We start from the raw sequence: 17,738 nt of genomic DNA, 5'->3' as shown, positions 1-17,738 counted from the left end.
GTCCACGGAGACGCGGCTCTCAACGAGCAGGAAAAGGAGCTCAACCAGCGGCTCCGACGGCTCTATCCAGCCGTTAACGAAAACGAGACTCCGCTCCCTCGGTCCTGGAGCCCGAAGGACAAGTTTAGCTACATCGGGCTCTCCCAGAACAATCTCCGGGTGCACTATAAAGGTATGACACCGAGACACACGCTCAGTTTGGCACTTTTATTCCCCCGGGGCTAACGCCTAGGCTGCTAACATTAGCTCGCCCCAGACGGTTAGCGGATCGAAGCCAGCTGCCGTTATGGCTAAAAACAAAGTGTGCTAAGCTAGCAGCTTCATCAACAACAAGGCAAGAGGACATCTTGCAACCCGACCAGCTGGCGAGCTGTATGCACGGCCAAAAACTGACCGACTAGCTCGTTAGCTTCCCGTCTGCAGCTCTGTGAACTGTCACCATTACAAAGCTTCACGGCCTGCCTGCTGGCGTGGAGCAAATGACATGTAATCAGTGTCAAACCGAAGCATTTCTGACAACTATCTGACATCTATCAGCTGGTTGGGGCTCTTATAGTCATAAAATAAAAACGGATCAGCCTCCTGGTGGGCTGATGACAGAGACTAATGTGATGATTAGCTGAAGTTACTCAGGAGGGATTTAATGATGGAGGCATTTCTTTGCTGCTGAGGTTTAGATGTCAAGTGTTTTTGTCTGACTTTCAGGTTGGACTAGTTGGGAGGCAAAAAATAAAAAATAAAAGAGGCTACCAAGAGGGCTTTGGTGCAGGCCTTCAAGAAAGGGCTGATGTTAAAGAAAAACAAGGTGGAACAGAGCTTCCTGGGTGTGTTCCACTGTTGTGGGTCTGACTGGCCCTCCACACACACTCTCTCACACACTCACACACTCTCACAACGATTTTCATGTGGGCAGCAATTTCACCTGATTATCTTGTTGAGCAACTTTAGCATTCACAGGAATCAGAGGAAGTGACACTGTTTGAGTCCTGATTTGTGGAGGATGGTGTTTACAGATGAAAGTTTAAGGCCCTCTGTGATTAACTACGATGTTAACCATGTTTATGTGTTTGTGCTTTGGCACACTGCTGGATGGGGTCTAAATCACTCTGACACCAGTAAACTGTAAAGGCCTTGGCCTAAGTTGTCATCAGCTTTAAATAACATAAGCCCGAGAATGAAGGCTTATTTATCTGAAACTCATGTAGGGGAATCGCCCACTGATTATTATTCCATTTTTTTGTTGCACAAGTTTCTTGTGTTTACTCTAAAAAATAAATAAATAAATTTGAATATAACTGGGACAGAATACCAGAGCTGAAATTAGAACCAAAACTAATTCATCACAATTTAGACATTTCTTCAGTTTTAAACAAATACTCCAACAGTCACATTGGTTCCACGCTTTCAAATGTAAATATCTGCCCTTTTTTTCAGTCTTTAATAATAACCATAGTAAAATTGATAGATTGACTTTATGGGCAAAAACAGACATTATTGCGAGATGTGTATTTTGGGAAATCAATGGATTTCTCTTTTTTTTTTTTTTTTTTTAATCAAACTCAGAAATATTGAGTAGTGTTTTGCAGGGATGCCATTTATTTATCAGGTGGACATCACAATATAATTCACTTACTCAAAAAAAAAATAAACCCTAAAGGGAAATTCAGTCTCAGAATGAAGGAGTAAATGTATTTAAGAAAATATTTGATTTCACACCTGCCTTATTCCTGCAGTTGGTAATCACCAGATAATTAGTTTTTTGAATATTATTTAAGACTAATCTCAACAAATACTACATCATGTAAATATTGCTGAGCTCTAGTTTTGAATACAGACCCGTTTGCTTCCACGTGAGAACCATTTTGTCTCAAGTGTAAAAGTAAAATGGACACAAGAAGAGTGAAGTTTATTTTCCATATGTTCAGGGATTCTTCAACAATATCTCTGAGATTAATTACTAAAGCTGTTCCTTCAAACAGACTTCTAGTCTTAATAACTCTGACAGGTAACCTGCTACCATCTCCATAACCTACAAGATGAGCATACAGTGTTTTAATGATGTTTCTTTTATTTATTTATTTATTTGACCAATGTTAAATTAAGATTCCACTTGATTTAGCCTATTATAACACACATTTAGTAAGTTCTTGATGTTACTATGATAATAACATTCAAAACTTTATCAATAACATTGATTAGTTGTTCTTGGTAATAATTACAAACTGCAGCTGCACCTCAACCCAGATTCAGAGGGGTGATAATATTGTAACCGCAGATGTGCTCTTACATATTCATGAAAATTTAATGTAGAAAAACATCATTACGTAGTTTTGATGGTCTATATTATTATCTTTATATTAACCTGAGGGTGTATTTTTTTTTAGATTTCAAATTGAGTCCCTGTCCACATCCCCTCTGTTTCATGTGGAATGTTTGTCAGGTTGTATAAACGTCAGCTACAGAATATAAATTAGGGAATTATTGTACTCGAAAATATTCCAAAGACACATTTACCGGAACAGAAAATGGTACCGGCACCACAACTCCTCAGGCTGATTTGACTTTTGGTTTAGAAGCTCCTTTCTGATCCGACTTGAGGCTACTCTGACGTTATCTGCTCAGCTTCGTGTTTTTCTCAGTGTAGAAAATAACAGATGTTTACGGCCTAAAACTTTGACATTGAAAACTGCAGGTCTCTGTCCGTCAAACACTTGGATTGTTCTGACTTAGTCGTCGTCAGGATTGGGTTTCATTTCTTCCACACTAGTGCTGACAATCTCCAAACAGTCATCCTCCATCCTTTGAAGTAAAGTGAATGAGTATCGCCGTCCTGATCAGCCCGTGGCTGCAGTTTCACTCCTGTCTCGTTTGTTTTTGCCCTCATGTTAAGGTCATGGCAAAACCCCTAAAGATGCAGCGTCTGTACGGGCCACCCACCCCATCCCAGCTGCCTGCGGGGTCTACTACTTCGAGGTGAAGATCATCAGCAAAGGCCGAGATGGGTGAGCAAAACGCTGAAGCAACATTAGCAGCTTGGATGCGTCCTGACAGATTCTCCAACAGCTGCGACATCAGAGAGACGCAGTTTTCAACATAGATATGTTTTTATGCACAATAAATTTCATTCATGTATATGTTTTTAGGTGTGAAATTAGAAAATGTACTTAGTATTGTAGTGCACTTAGCTGCTAACATGTGAATTGCTTCAGTGTTGCCAAACATCAGGATCTTATGTTTCTTCTAAGGCTCATAGGAGAATGTGTTCCAAATATCATGGATCAGTCGTATATGTTTCTAAAGTTGGTCTGAGTTTGTGTTGACAGAATAAAGACAATCAGATATTTAGAGCTGATTTTTCATCATTACTGCTCCAAAGAATGAGCAGAACTCCTGATCAGATAAAGATAGAAACTTCAGATCAGCTGTACAATGACCCGAACACATGAGAGGAACTTTTGTGTTCAACCCAGTTTTTGGTTATTCCATTTTCCTTAATTAACAGATAAAACATTGTAAACTATGACAGCCAAGGTCAGTTTTTGTTGTCGTCATCTCTTCATAAAGAAAACAGGAAGGCCTTAACGTGGCTCTGAAAGGGTTACCTAATACACCAATATCAGGATGTTAGCATGCTAATGTTGGCATTCAGCTTCCAGCATGATAACGTGAAATGGAGAGAACTGCAGCCATTAACCTGTGAGAGCATGTTTAACAGGTTTATACTGGCATCACTAACAAAGTGCTCACATCAGACTGAGAGACTTGGTCAAACCTACTCACAGCTGTCTGGTCTGATGTGGGTGACTGTAGTCCGGAACTTTGGCACATCGATGTGTTCGCACTTCATATTGCTGGAGTTTATAAATTTGGTCCATTTAACTGGAGCAGAGCTAAAGCAGTTTACAGTAATTTGTCTCTTGAAGGAAGCTGCGATTATCTCATCTGCTGGCAGATCAGAAATCATCCGAAGAAAAGACGTTGGCTCAGAGGAGATTACGGTCCCGCTTGCCATCTCCTCATATTTGAGCCTCTTTTTGAATGCATTTTCTCGTGCTGCTGTGTTGTGATTTTTATCAGTACCCAATCAAGACAAGTCCTTTAAATGCTTTTCTCACACTTGAAGATCCAAAACTGTAAATCGAGTCACTGGCCGAGTTCATTCAGGACACGCCCAGTAAAGCAAACAGACATGTAATGAAATGAGAGGAGGATTAGAAACTCCACAAGGCAAGAGGTGGATTTTTAATCTGAAATAGAGACTTTGATTGTCTGAAGGACGTCACTTTACGGCCATGGCCTGAAGTCAGATGACTTGATGGGTTGTTTTCAGTCATTTGAACTTCTGTGACCCCCAGAAGTCTCAACAAGGTCAGAAAACAGGAATTTAAACATTATTTCGTTAAAGGTTTCATTAAACATTCATGTTAGTTTGTCACCTGCAGTTGTTGTAATTTTTATGATTGATTCATCTGATAAATATGACTTCATTTAAACAGTTATTTGATGAATGGAAAATACCCATCATGTAATGTTGGAGTAAAGCCAACTCTGACAGGAAAGCAACAAATCCTCACATTTGACAAACTGAAAACATTGACATCTTTGGCGTTAACACTTGACAAATAATCAATTATGAAAATGTGGTTGCTGTTTAATTCTCTTTCCGCTACTGATCTCGACAACTACTGGACGGATTTTGACAAAGCTGTGCGCAGACATTTATGATTCATGAGTGTAACAACCTGACAGGCTGTAACTGCAGCTCAACACCAGTGAGATGTTCAGGATGTTTAACAAACTGCCCTGTCTGCTCCTCAGGTACATGGGCATCGGCCTCTCCGCTCAGGGTGTAAACATGAACAGACTCCCTGGTAAGACCACACTTTGTGCGTTTTGTTTCATGTTGGTCTTTGTTGCTGCTGTCTTGTTGAGAAGAGTCACTGTCTGTATATGCTATATCTTACCAGAAGCCTTTTGGATTTTCATGGCTGTCGTTTTGTCTGCAAACTGTCTACTAGAAAACGAGGCTGGCCTCTGAAACGCTGGGTGAAGGTGTGACTGTGAGATCATCAATTTTCGTCTTGTCAGTTACCCAATTACATGTGTTCTTGTTGTTAGACAGGCTCAAACACAGGATTTCTACACGTGTCAGGAAAATGAAAGCAGCAGCTCTGCCTGTCGTACCTGACGTAGAAAAGCAAACATGGAACAACCATTTTCCTTTGAGTGCTTCTTTTCCTATTTATTTTTTATTTATTTTTTTTTTTTCTCTCATCCACATAATATTGGACTTACTTTGCCTTGAGAACTGAGAGCTCTGGGAAAGGCTGTTGGTCATGTAATCTGGATGGCAAAAAACAGAACTTTGGAAGGAGGTGGCTCCCTGAGCAGGTCCCCTCATCCTCCGCCAACAGTGATGAAGCAACAAGTGGAGTTATGGCAGGAAGTCGGTCAGTTTAGGCCAACAACATTTTGGATCAAAAGTGGAGTCAGCAGCATTTAGACAGTGTGAATGTGTTAGAACATCTGTGATGGCAGCTCAGGATATGTTAGGTGGTGGTGGAACTTTTTTTATTGTCACCGTGTTGAATTCAGAAAGAAATTTAAAGTATGAAACGGTTGGGCCAATATTAAACTTTTGTCTTGTTACTGGTGCTGCGGTGAAGAGCTGGTGCTTTTGGTGTGTGACCACAAAGAGTAACTCTTTCCCATGAGGCCACATGTTTTTTCTCCAGAATTGCTTTTTTCTAATTATTGTGGTTTGACTTGATATTGGAGAAACAAGCAGACGCAGTCATCTGGAGCTTCTACAGCCGTGATATGTTGTCATCAAGTCGTCGTCTGCTCAGAGCTCTGAAGTTATCAGAGGCCAAACAGGAGCCCAGACACTGAACACTGGACCCGCCCAGGAGCTCCGGTCCCTCAGTAAAAAGATAAAAAGAGGCCCCGAGCAGACTGCGGAGTCCCAGCTGACGGATAGATGCTAATGAAAATTCACTAATTGTGAGGAACTCATGCCAGGTTTCTGCAGAACTAAGTGCTCTCCTCCAGTGATGAATGTGGCAACAGCAGGATTAATTCTGCAGCTCAGCAGTAACTCACAGGATCCTTCCTCGCAGCTTGTAACATTAAAATGGCCCAGAGGTCATCAGAGTACACACAAACTCACACAAAAGGTTTCATTCTCTGCACGTTTTTATAAAAGTCGTACTTCGGAGCTTTTAATGGCCAAATGTAAAATGGATTTTAACACACGGTGCTCAGAAAATGGCCTGCAGCCTGAAGGTGACTCAGTCAACAGCCAAACAAAGAGATGAAGGTCAGAATGCTCAAAATCTCCAAATTCTGGGCTCATTTCCAGCTTTCTGGAAAAAAGCTGAATGGTCCGTCTCCTCCTGCAGCTTCAGTGAGAACAAGCTGACGCAGAAGTGGAAGCCTCAGTTAAAGTGAGATGTTCAGCAGTCAGCTACAGGTCTCTGCCCGTGGTTATACGTGTGGTTAAAACACAAACTGATTCAGACTAATGATCTCAAAATTTAGCCACGCTGGACTTCCTGCCTTTAGCCCATTTCCCCCCACAAACCCACAGCAGCACAAACTGTGGTTCAAACTGGATTTGTGGAATTTCTCTGTCTCTTGTGAAATGCTCCGCTGACATGACAGATGATGTCTGGGTCGATACCTCTCGTCCGGCCGGCCATCGGTTTCTTGTGGTTGATATTTTTCATGTGGAGACAGAGCAGAAACTCGACGTCAGCGGTTTGTCGACTCGGACGCTCGCGCTGCATTTTAATGGCTTTGCTAAAGACTCGGTCACAGTGCTGTAGTCGTCTGTCTGCTCCCTCAATCCCGGAGTTTTATTATTCCTGATTAAGGCTGAAAAGGTGGAGCTCGTCTGCATCGTAACTCCTACACCGGTCACGTCTGCCCATGTTCCTGCTGTTGCGTCCTGCTTTTTAACTCTGTTTGTTGGAATTCGGTGTCAGAATTGACCTCCGTTTGTTTGTTTGTTTGTTTGTTTGTGTTTTGTGGCTTCCTTGTTGTTGTTGTTTACAACATTGACGTTGACATCCCTCAGGTTGGGACAAGCACTCATATGGTTACCACGGAGACGACGGCCACTCCTTCTGCTCGTCCGGCACCGGGCAACCCTACGGACCCACGTTTACAACAGGCGACGTGATTGGCTGCTGCGTTAACCTCATCAACAACACCTGCTTCTACACAAAGAATGGCCACAGCCTAGGTGAGCAGCTCAGGAGCCATTTTGACCTGTAATAACCCTGAAGCGGACCCAAAAGGTCACTGTGACATCATAATGTTCTGCTAAAACACCCCTGAGGGTTAGTCAGACCATGTTTCCTGTAACTCAGCAGGAATCACCTCCAAGGTGTTAATCCTAGTTTTTATTTTAGAGTGTCAGCTGTGACATTTTGGAAATGCACCGTCTTGAGTCCAGTTAGGACAGGAAATCTAAGATGGACACGAAGGAGCTGATTTTATTCAGGTTTTATTCTGCATTTCACCTGCTGCCGCTGTGAAACAGGGAAACCTGCCTGGCTAATGTGTTATTCTGCTCGACTGCCTTTCTCATTTACATGAAACGAGGTTGTGGCAGGAAGATGATGGTAACCAGATTACCTCTGTACATGTAAACACACTGACTGTGCAGACAGAGAAAAGGCTGCTCTGCTGCACGCTCACGCTCTCTTCTCTTTTTTTTTTTTTTTTTTTTTTTACAGGTATTGCCTTCACAGACCTCCCAGTAAGTGGCCACACTTTGTTCACTTCTGTGTTATAATGAAATATTTTGAAGTTTCCATGATTAATTAGGGCTGTAGGACATGGGGGGCTATTTAAAGAAATGTCTGCTTGTCAAAATATTTACAACGTGCAAAATGGACTGGAGGATGGAAAACATGACCTTTTTTAGATGTTGGTGGTTTTACTGGACAAGAGAGAAGTTCTAAACTATCCTAAATTAATTTGTTGTAATGGAGTTAAAATGCATAGTTGTGTGCTGCCTTTTTTGTGTTTGTGTGTTCTGAAACTTGTTTTAAATTATATTCCAGATCTTATTCAGAGGTAAATGTTTAAATGTTATTAAATGTTCTGAATGGATGGAAAATCACGGATGTAACTGGTAGATTAACAAGGTTAAAAGAACATTTAGATTTAAAAGGCTGAATATCGGAGTTGGTCAGTATGTTTTTTTTTTTTGGAACAGTTAACTAACTAGTTCACCAAATTATCTTCAGAGAGGGAATCTTACAGGTTTACAGCTTATTTCTCATTTCTGGTGGCGCTTAGTGGCCGAAAAACTCACCTAGTGAGTTTAAATACTTGTTGGCTGAAACTTTGATGCTCTTTGTCTCTGAACAGTCTCATCCCCGTTAGCTCATTATGTAAACGACTCCCACACCAACGGACATTAAGTCTAATGGGATTCGTGCATGCATTAACTGAGTTATACAGGCGTTTTTAAAGGATGGGGGGGCCTCCTCCTGATTCAGCAGCAAAAGAGAGTCTTAGCTGCAACAATAATCCATTGAGCTGCAGAACGGGCTTGGCTGTGAGCCAGACATTCATGTTCCTCCAGAGTTGTGCTCTGAAGTGCGTCACCTCGGCACAGCTGACCTTTGTGGTTATTTGACTGTGACAAAGGCAACTTCAACAGACACACACACACACCTTTTGTACGGCCGTTCTTACTGGGAGTAACATCTCCCTTAAGCCCGTAACTCCAGATGAACGTTACACTTTGGACTAGACTTTAGTCCTGTCCTTATATGAAGTTCAGATCTAACGCCAAACGTCCCCTGCTAGGATTAAAAACCTTTTTAGTTATACTAGTACCAGAGCACGAACCATCTGACAAGCACGCAGTCATCCAGACGGTCACTTCCTCCTCCTGATCAAATGAAAGCTGTGCTTCAATTGGTGGAACAACGAATTCAGAGGCCTCCTGACATTGCTCGTGTCATCTCAGACGGACACCGCTAACCCTAACCCCAAAACAAGAAACTATCGGTGTCTGTCACACCCTCAGCTCTTTGGGCAGGCATTTTAGGAAATGACCTGAAGCTGGATATTTAAAAATTTACAGCTTCAGCAGGAAACTGTTTGGAGCAGTAATGATGAAAAATCAGCTCCAAAGCCTCAAATGCTCTAAATATCTGATGAAACTCCAAAACATACAGGACTGATCCAGAGACACTCTGGTTGGCTGTGACATCACCCACCGGAGCCAATAGGAGCGTCCGATGGGGAGACGTGACTCTTGACGTCACTATCAAAGATGGAGGATGAGACTGGACGGATAAACACACAGAAGGAGTCAGAGTCGGACTGATCCAGATCTGAGCTGACTTTATGAATGTTTACAGACAGAACTGGTGTCAGTCAGGGTTTGTTATTTGAGCCAGTTGTCTTCTGTTTGATTTTATCGTCTGTCAGCTTGTAAAATAACGTTTCTAAGGAGTAATTGTAGATAGAAGCTTATTTCCTGAGAATTCTGCCTTTCCTGTTTTTTTTCCTCCCACCATTTCCTGTTTTGATTCATTGTTCAGATTACATTCTCAAGCTCCCTTTTCCTCCATTGTCCTGAATCTCAGCTGTCTCTCTCTGCTGCAGCCCAACTTGTACCCGACGGTGGGCCTTCAGACCCCGGGGGAGGTGGTGGATGCAAACTTTGGCCAGCACCCCTTTGTGTTCGACATTGAGGACTACATGCGAGAGTGGAGGACAAAGATTCAGTCCCAGATTGACCGCTTCCCCATCGGAGAGCGCGAGGGCGAGTGGCAGTCAATGATCCAGAAGTAAGAGGATTGAAAAACAGAACTATTTCTGTTTAAATCAGCACATTCACCGTGAAATAACGCATTTTATGATAATACGAGCAGCCGTCACTTTTAGTCAAGAGTCCTGATTTCTCTGAATAATTTTCAGTGGTCTGGTTTGATTACAAAAAAAAAAAAAAAACCCCCGCTGGTGTGTTTGCATTGTTGTTGTGGACACGAACAGCTTGTCTGTTGGTGTTGGTTTCCACGTGGTGTCAGTACAGTGGACAGATGAGTCAGAGGAAAGTGATGAGTTTGCTGACTTTGAGCTGTTCAGGCAGAGAGCTTCCCTTTCCAGGTGGAACTTTTTTTTGGGGGGGGTTGAAATTGAAAGTAAGGAGTATCTGGATTTGGACTCGTGGTTTTGTTTTCGTATCAGGTCAGAGATTAGTTAAAGCTCAGCGCTGAGATTTGGGGATGATCTGGATTCTGTCGGTGGGAGGAAATTCGTGCCTGTATGATTAAAGATGGAGGCCCAGAAGGAAAGTGTCTCCATCTTGGAGTCAGAACTGTGGGACTCCTTTCTCTTCACGGCAGGCTCTGATTGGATTAGCGCTCTGTTGCTATGATTACTTGTCCACAGTGGATTTAATCTCCACTTGGACGTGATTGGGGTGAGATGGAAACGTCAGCCCATTGCCTGGAATTTAAAACAGGAAGTTTTTAAGATCAGTTCAGATTGGAGGATGGCAAATGTGATTGTCGTTCCAGACAAACAGAAACTTGATAAGTCTGCTACTTACAGAACAGAATCTCCTCAAACACATCTGAACACACAAACATATAATTCCAGTTTAATCCCAAACCTTTGGAAGACTGAACTCCTGCTCAGCCTGCCATGATGTGTCATCAGAAAAAGAGGCCCAGGTTCTGGTCCAGACTTACCTGGACTCCTCCAGGCCTCTTCATGCAGGTGTTAGTTTGTGAAAACTGAACTCCCCCAGAATCCAGCAGCAGTTGTAGTGCAGATGATCATGATCTCCTTCACTAATTGAAAATATTTTAATTGCACCAAAGATCTACTTTATAACCCACTTTGGATAAAACTGTCTGCCAGATGAGTGATGTGTTCATGGTTTTCATGGTGTTTGGTAGTCAGTGGTTCATGAATGTTAAACTGTTTTTGAGTCGGATCATTTACATCCTGTCCGACTGGAAAACTGCTCCTACAACAAAGCCATTATTTCTATCAGGTACAGTAACACATCTACCTGCTGTCAGGGAACCGGACCCAGGAGGTCATTAGAGGAACTGCAGTTTTCACCACTTCTGTTGGCTTCATTGTTCATTGTTGGAGGTCAAAGTTCAGTCTCCACATGAATGAGTAGAACAGAAACACGACAACTCGTGGGCTGTATCTACAGTAACACTAAGAGTCCTTCAGAATGACCCGCTTTTCTGGTCATGAAATCTGATCTCATCTTCATCCAACAACAATGTCCCGGAGCTAAAAATCACACCAACAATTATCATCTTTTGTGTCTTGCCTGAACACACCTGAATGAGCAAAGCCTGTGATCTAATAACTGGTTGAACGTTCTTTGACAGCAACAAACCAGCTCTGCCAGCAGCGGCCGATGATATTTGATACTGCTCTTGCTTGGAAGGGCACAAATGTAAAGCTAGACTTTACTTTGGCTGATCCATGGAATAATTTCTGGAGAGGGCAGGTGTACCAAGCTGCAGCTTCAGGCTACACTTTTTATTTTATTTGTTTTCCTGTCTCCATTTTATATATGAACCGCAGACTGTGTTTGGAAGTGGATGCATAATCTGCTTCAGCCGTAAACCTGCTGGTTCTCTTACTCTCTCCTGCCTTCATGAGCTGGATTGTTTCTCCTGTTCCCGTCAGAATGGTGGCTTCCTACCTGGTGCATCACAGCTATTGTGCCACGGCCGAAGCCTTCGCCAAATCCACTGACCAGGCCGTACACGAGGAGCTGGCCTCCATCAAAAACCGGCAGAGTGAGTCCTTGTGTGTTCCAGTGTATTCATAGTTTTGTGTCGGTCGTTATGCCTCATGATGTCGGCTGGTCGTAGAAATGGGAAAGACGGGGGTTTACATTTGAAAAACCTGACCCGAGGAAAATAAACTTTAAATGGCTATAATAAAACTACAATCTATGCAACAATTAATGAGCAAAAATAAATTTACTGTCAAAACACACAGCAGACAAACAGAAGGCCTGATCCTGTAGAGCTGTTTTTGTCTGCAGAGATCCAGAAGCTGGTGTTGTCAGGTAGAATGGGCGAGGCCATCGAGACCACCCAGCAGCTCTACCCAAACCTCCTGGAGAGGAACCCAGACCTTCTCTTCATGCTGAAGTAAGACCAGGGCCGTGTTTGACCTTTGACCTTTGACTGATTGCTCCTCCTCTTGTTGGCGCAGCTGCTCGTCGTCCTTCCTCGCTGAGACTGATGAATGTAGAGTCACAGTGATCCTGATCAGATTTTAATGAATAGTTCAAGTTCAGCTTCATTTTTAAGACTTTGTCCCAGGAGCTGTGGTGGGTGCAGGACAGATTTGATAAATATTGAATTATTTAAATCGTTCATGGAGGAAACTTATCTCGTTCTTATTTAGTCTTTGTTGTGCTTCAATTGTACTAATCCATCATTTTGTCTGTTGGCCCTTTTTTCCTCTCAACCTTCTTGACTCTTTTGTTCTCTGTTTCTCACGTGTGTAATCTTTCACCTCATTGTTGCTTCACTGGTCTCTCTTCTTTCTGACTGTTACTTTCCTTGCTTGATCATTCTGTCTTCCTCCTCCCTCCCTCCCTCCTTCAGGGTGAGACAGTTCATAGAGATGGTGAACGGGACAGACAGCGAGGTGAGATGTCTCGGAGGTCGAAGCCCAAAGTCTCAGGACATTTACCCCGGCTCTCCCCGGCCCTTCGGCAGCCCCAGCCACAAAGCCAGCAGCTCCCAGCCCTACCTCACAGGTACATGTGGAGATCCTCCTGATTTTACATCCAGTGCCTCAGTAAACAGACAGGGATCAGCAACAGTCTGCAGTAAACGCTCCTGGTAGCTCTGCTGTTAGCTTCCAGCTCTCTTCATCACCCTTTATGACCCCCTGAGCTGAAGCTGAGCTCTGGGATCCAAACTGTTTTTAAGAGGTGGCGCCTCCATGGTTCTGGACTTCGAGCCGAGTCCCTGGTCCCTGTTTCCACGAAGACCTGGACCTGGTGTGTCCAGGTTTAAGTTGAAACTACAAATATCTGAAAATCACCTTCATGTCCGTCGAGTCGTCTCCTGTAAGGTTTCTGCCTTTTTTTTTTTTTCTTTTTTTTTTTTAGGGTTTGACAGCAACTGCTGTAATGGTGTGACGTCCAATAAGAGCCACAGCTCTCCCCACAGTCACAAGCCCTGCCCCCAAGGCTCTGGCTCCGCCCTCCCTGCGTCTGACATCAGCATCAACGGGAGCCGCAGTCAACAGCCCCTAACCAGGTAACAGGAAGCGCCACACTGAGGGTTTCAGCGCCTTCGTGTAGCGTCAGGTGATACTCTGCATCTCTCTTCTCAGTAACGACGTGGACATGGAGGTCGACCATTTCACCAACGGAGTGACAGAATCGTCCTCCAACGGGTTCCTCAACGGCAGCTCTAAACACACGGCGGAGCCTGACGACTGCGACGCAGACATGGGTGGGTAGAGCGTTAATGTTTATCACCATGGCAACATGCACCATCACATTCGATTTAAAACCTGCCTGTTTTCACCCGGCGGCGGCCTCACAGAGGTGGAGTCCGCTCAGTCCAAGAGGCAGCTGTGCGGCGGCAGCCAGGCGGCCATCGAGAGGATGATCCATTTCGGCAGGGAGCTCCAGAGCATGAGCGAACACCTCCGCCGCGAGTGTGGCAAGAACTCTGCTAACAAAAAGATGCTCAAGGTAACAACAGAGTTTGTCCAACAGTTGTTTCTTTTGCAATAAAAAAAAGGTTTGGTTTAAATATGAGAACTTCCTGTAAGACTGAGCCCAAAATGATTCTCATTCTGGACCTGATGACCATCAGGGTAGGAATGAAAAGGTTTGTTGCTGTTCCGGGCCACCAAACGGGCTGATTCACACAAAGCTCAAATCTGGGAAACTGTAACGAGTGCAGGCAGTATGACTGTATGATTGTCTGATTAGTGTTGCTCCATACCTGGAGATTTGAAAGCTTCCTACCACGTGTCCAGGTTAGAACTGCAGCCGCCGCACAAACAGGAAGTCCAGTCAGAACAGAGCCCAATGACCTAAACCCCATTTTCACCGCTAAAGAAAGAACAGAGCTCAGAATCTGGTCCGATCCGTACCGACTTGTCTCCGCAGGACGCCTTCAGCCTGCTGGCCTACTCGGATCCCTGGAACAGCCCGGTCGGCTACCAGCTGGACGCCATTCAGAGGGAGCCGGTCTGCTCCACGCTCAACAGTGCAATACTAGGTAGGTCGGCCGAGCCCGAAACTGAAATCTCTCTGAATCAAATGAAATGTCCTGACCTCATTCTTCTTCTTCTTCCTGCTCAGAGACTCACAACCTGCCTAAGCAGCCCCCCCTGGCCCAGGCCGTCGGTCAGGCCGCCCAGTGCCTCGCCATCATGGCACGGACTGGCAGTGGCTCCTGCGCCTTCGCCTCTGTGGACGATTACTTGCACTAGCCCCATGCAAACACACACACTCTGTGAAGACCTGTCCAGAATCGTCTCCGTCCTCCATCAGTGTCTCATTTTAGCCGAGGAGACTCCTCTGCATGATATTGAGTGGTAGAGCGTTAACCGCCTCACCTGCTTCCTGTTCTGCTTTTACCAACCAGCACAGACAACACGAGGACCAGGACTCATCTCCGGGCAGATCTTCATAGGGCCCTCCAACACACACACACACACACACACACACACACACACGCACACACCCACCACCTCCCTTTCCATCGTAAATATAAAATCACGCCTCCACCTCAGTTGGCCTCGCTGACTCCAGCCCAACACTGCGCCAACAGCTGGGGCGCCAGCCAAGAGAGACACGTGACTCATGTGGCGCAGATGCCCCACCCCCGAATACCCTTGATGGGGAGGGGGGGAGGTAGTATGAACCGGGCGAGACTAACTGGTGAATGGCCTGGTTGTTAATGGAAAAATAAGGAAAACACAACAACAACAAAAAAGAAAACGGACAAGTGACCTTTTATCATGGTCCCCGTAAACCTGGATTACCAGGTGAAAGCTCTCTCTCACACACACACACACACACACAAAGAAGCGAAGACAGCGGCTGATGCTGAAGGCAGGAAGTCCATCTCCAGAGACTCCAGCCAACACGAGGCTCCGTTATAAATGCCCTCCCCTCCTCCGCCCCCCCCACACACACACACACACAGCCCCCCCCCCCCCCACACACACACACACACACACACACACACCACCTCCACTGATCTAAGGACATCGGACGTTTATGTGACGCATGAGGACTCGGGACTTCGAAGAAGCCGGAGAGAACCTTCAGTCTCGTCTCAATGTTCCCTGTTTTTAATCTTTTCGTTCTGTTTCTTGTTTTTCATGGTGAAGTTGGGGGGAGGGGGGGCGGTTACCTGGCTCTTGTTTTTGTTTTTAGTTTCTCCAGGTTTACAAAGGCATGGTGCAGATGACAGCGAGGACGATGATTATTATTATTATTGTTATTCTAATTATCATTATATTAATTATTGTTACTTGCATTCACAGTATATTTGTTGAGCGCCAGCAAGAGCAAAGTTCCACCAACTTATAATAAAGGTCCCGATTCCACCGACTCCCAGTGACGAGCATGTGTACGTTGACGTTTATATATGACTTTAACAAAATGGAATTATATCAATAGAGCGAGATATTTAGTTATCAAATGAAAAGAAATCTTTTGGAAAAAAAAAACAAAAAAAAAAACAAAACAATCCTTAATGCTTTGTACCGACATCAGTGACCCCTGAAGCCAGCTGGTTGGTCCGGCCCGTGTTTGTTTGAGCTCCAGCAGAAAAACCTTCCAGTCCCATCTTGTATTTCTCCTGAAGAATTAGTTTTTCACTCCAGCTTCAAATAACTTTCAGACAAAATCCTTAATTTGTGAGTTGTTGTGACCGTGTGCAGGTTAGACTAAGTCAGACTTTGATAATCTGCCCACCGATCCTCAGAGGGACTCCAGATGGCAGCATGTAAATCAGCTTCTGACACCGAGCTCGAACTCCTGGTGCTTTTATTTTGTGTGACCGAGTTAACGTACCACAGAGACGTTAAGGTGACATTAGATCCTTCGTTTTCTCACCATCACTTCAAAAACCAAAGAAATAGAAACTTTTTTTTCTGGATTTTAAATAAGCCAGCTGGTTCCAACATAAATCTGTTTGAAAGTGAAACTAAAATTGAGATTCTTAGAAAAGAAAGCTGCAGCTGTTGTCCGTTGTCTTTTGTTTGAAAAAGGAGTTCAGTGTTTCTCTTTTTTTTTTTTTTTTTTTTTTTGATGGGGAGGGCATTTTGAAGTCTGTTTGGACGGACAGAGAGGTCTTGTGATCTTTAAGTGTCCAAACGTTGATGGCATTTAAATTTGAGATTTTTTTTTTTTTTATCAAATGGGAAGACGCCATCTTTCTGTAATGTTCCTCCTTTGTGTGTGTTTGTTGGCTCCCACTTCCTGATTCGTCTGGTCAGATTGTCGATGCTTTACGTTTCCTTGGTGCCGAGCATCGATGGCGCAAAGCTCTCAAACGACCTTTGACCCCGAGAGCTTTCTGGTTCTGACCCAAACTCAGGCCTCCTCAGCTGGTCAGCTGATCCTGAATTAATCCAGTGACAGATCATCTTCTTTTTCACCACATTCATCGACATGGAGAGGACTTTCATTTCAGTTGAATTTGAAGGTTGGACCGTTGACGTCGAGCCCACAGTCACCAGTTTGGAGCTGGTTATTACCCCCCCAAGATCACCTTTTTTTTTTTTTACCAGATTCTCATCTGAGCTTGAAGCCTCAAAGTAGCAAATGCAGAAAGGAAAACCTGATAAATAAAAAAAGGGGCCCAGTATTGTTGACTGCACTTTTGCTGCAAAATGTAGAAAATAAAGATCTAAATACTTCAGGAAGACAAAGTCGCAGACAAATGGGGACGTGGAGGCTGCCGCCATCTTTCCCTTCTAGTTTTTCCCAGGGGTCCGAGCTGCTTCTGTACTTTGGTTGGTTTCTCACCTTTTTTTTGTTGTCTGCTTTTTTTTTTCTTTTTTTTTTTTCCCGATTCACGAGCAGTCACGGCATTGTTTAGAAAATTTCTTAGACAAAGTGTCTGTTGTCTCTTTCTGAGTAAGGTCTGAAACCTATGCATGCCATAGTAAAGTGGTGGTAAGATCAAGTTAGATGTCTTATTTTATTTTGTTTCTCCTTCTTTTAGCCAGTTCACGGTGTATAAGGAAGATGTCAACCAGTAACACTGCTGACTGTGTGTCCATTTGGAGAAAAATGTGCAATTTGTGTGAGGGTGAACAGATTTATATTAAAAATTACAAATGATGATCGAACGTATTGCTGAAAGTGAAGTCTGTTTTTCCTCCGAGTTAGTTTAACAGCAGTGATAATTCTGATTATTGGTCATATAAAATTGAGTTGTTGGATGTTTTAAGTTTCTCAACATGGATCACATTTTCCAAAATCTGAACAGCTGGTTAAAGAAAACATGATGAAATATGTTTTTGTTTTTAGTACACATTTGATCTACTGAATAATTGAAGGATCGTCTGGCTGCTTCACACATTCCTTCGATGTTTTCAGTGGAATCTGGGCCTCCACCTCAGAGGAGAACTCCCTTTTTGTATTTGTATTAAACTCTGATTTGGGGATGGAGGTGATGGTGTCACTGGTCAGTCACAGGGGGGAGCTGTTGTCACAGTAAGAACCATTA

The 17,738-nt window shown here is 43.8% G+C and overlaps 1 protein-coding gene across 1 annotated transcript in view; it reads left to right on the top strand.

Moving 5' to 3' along the window:
* Nucleotides 1–15,800, top strand: part of ranbp9 (RAN binding protein 9) — a 46,610-nt gene extending 30,810 nt beyond the window's left edge. The window contains exons 2-15 of the mRNA XM_029524036.1: nt 31–172; nt 2,891–3,002; nt 4,819–4,871; nt 7,079–7,246; nt 7,743–7,765; nt 9,634–9,818; nt 11,692–11,804; nt 12,056–12,164; nt 12,627–12,781; nt 13,139–13,289; nt 13,366–13,487; nt 13,581–13,732; nt 14,156–14,267; nt 14,351–15,800. Of these exons, the coding sequence (XP_029379896.1) occupies nt 31–172; nt 2,891–3,002; nt 4,819–4,871; nt 7,079–7,246; nt 7,743–7,765; nt 9,634–9,818; nt 11,692–11,804; nt 12,056–12,164; nt 12,627–12,781; nt 13,139–13,289; nt 13,366–13,487; nt 13,581–13,732; nt 14,156–14,267; nt 14,351–14,481 (1,728 nt within the window). The 3' untranslated portion in view covers nt 14,482–15,800. The remainder of the gene's footprint in view (nt 1–30; nt 173–2,890; nt 3,003–4,818; nt 4,872–7,078; nt 7,247–7,742; nt 7,766–9,633; nt 9,819–11,691; nt 11,805–12,055; nt 12,165–12,626; nt 12,782–13,138; nt 13,290–13,365; nt 13,488–13,580; nt 13,733–14,155; nt 14,268–14,350) is intronic.
* The last annotated feature ends 1,938 nt before the right edge of the window (nt 15,801–17,738 follow it).

The sequence above is a fragment of the Echeneis naucrates genome, chromosome 17 (assembly GCF_900963305.1).
Source record: "Echeneis naucrates chromosome 17, fEcheNa1.1, whole genome shotgun sequence".
Lineage (NCBI taxonomy): Eukaryota > Metazoa > Chordata > Actinopteri > Carangiformes > Echeneidae > Echeneis > Echeneis naucrates.
This window is presented reverse-complemented; position numbering and strand designations above follow the sequence as displayed.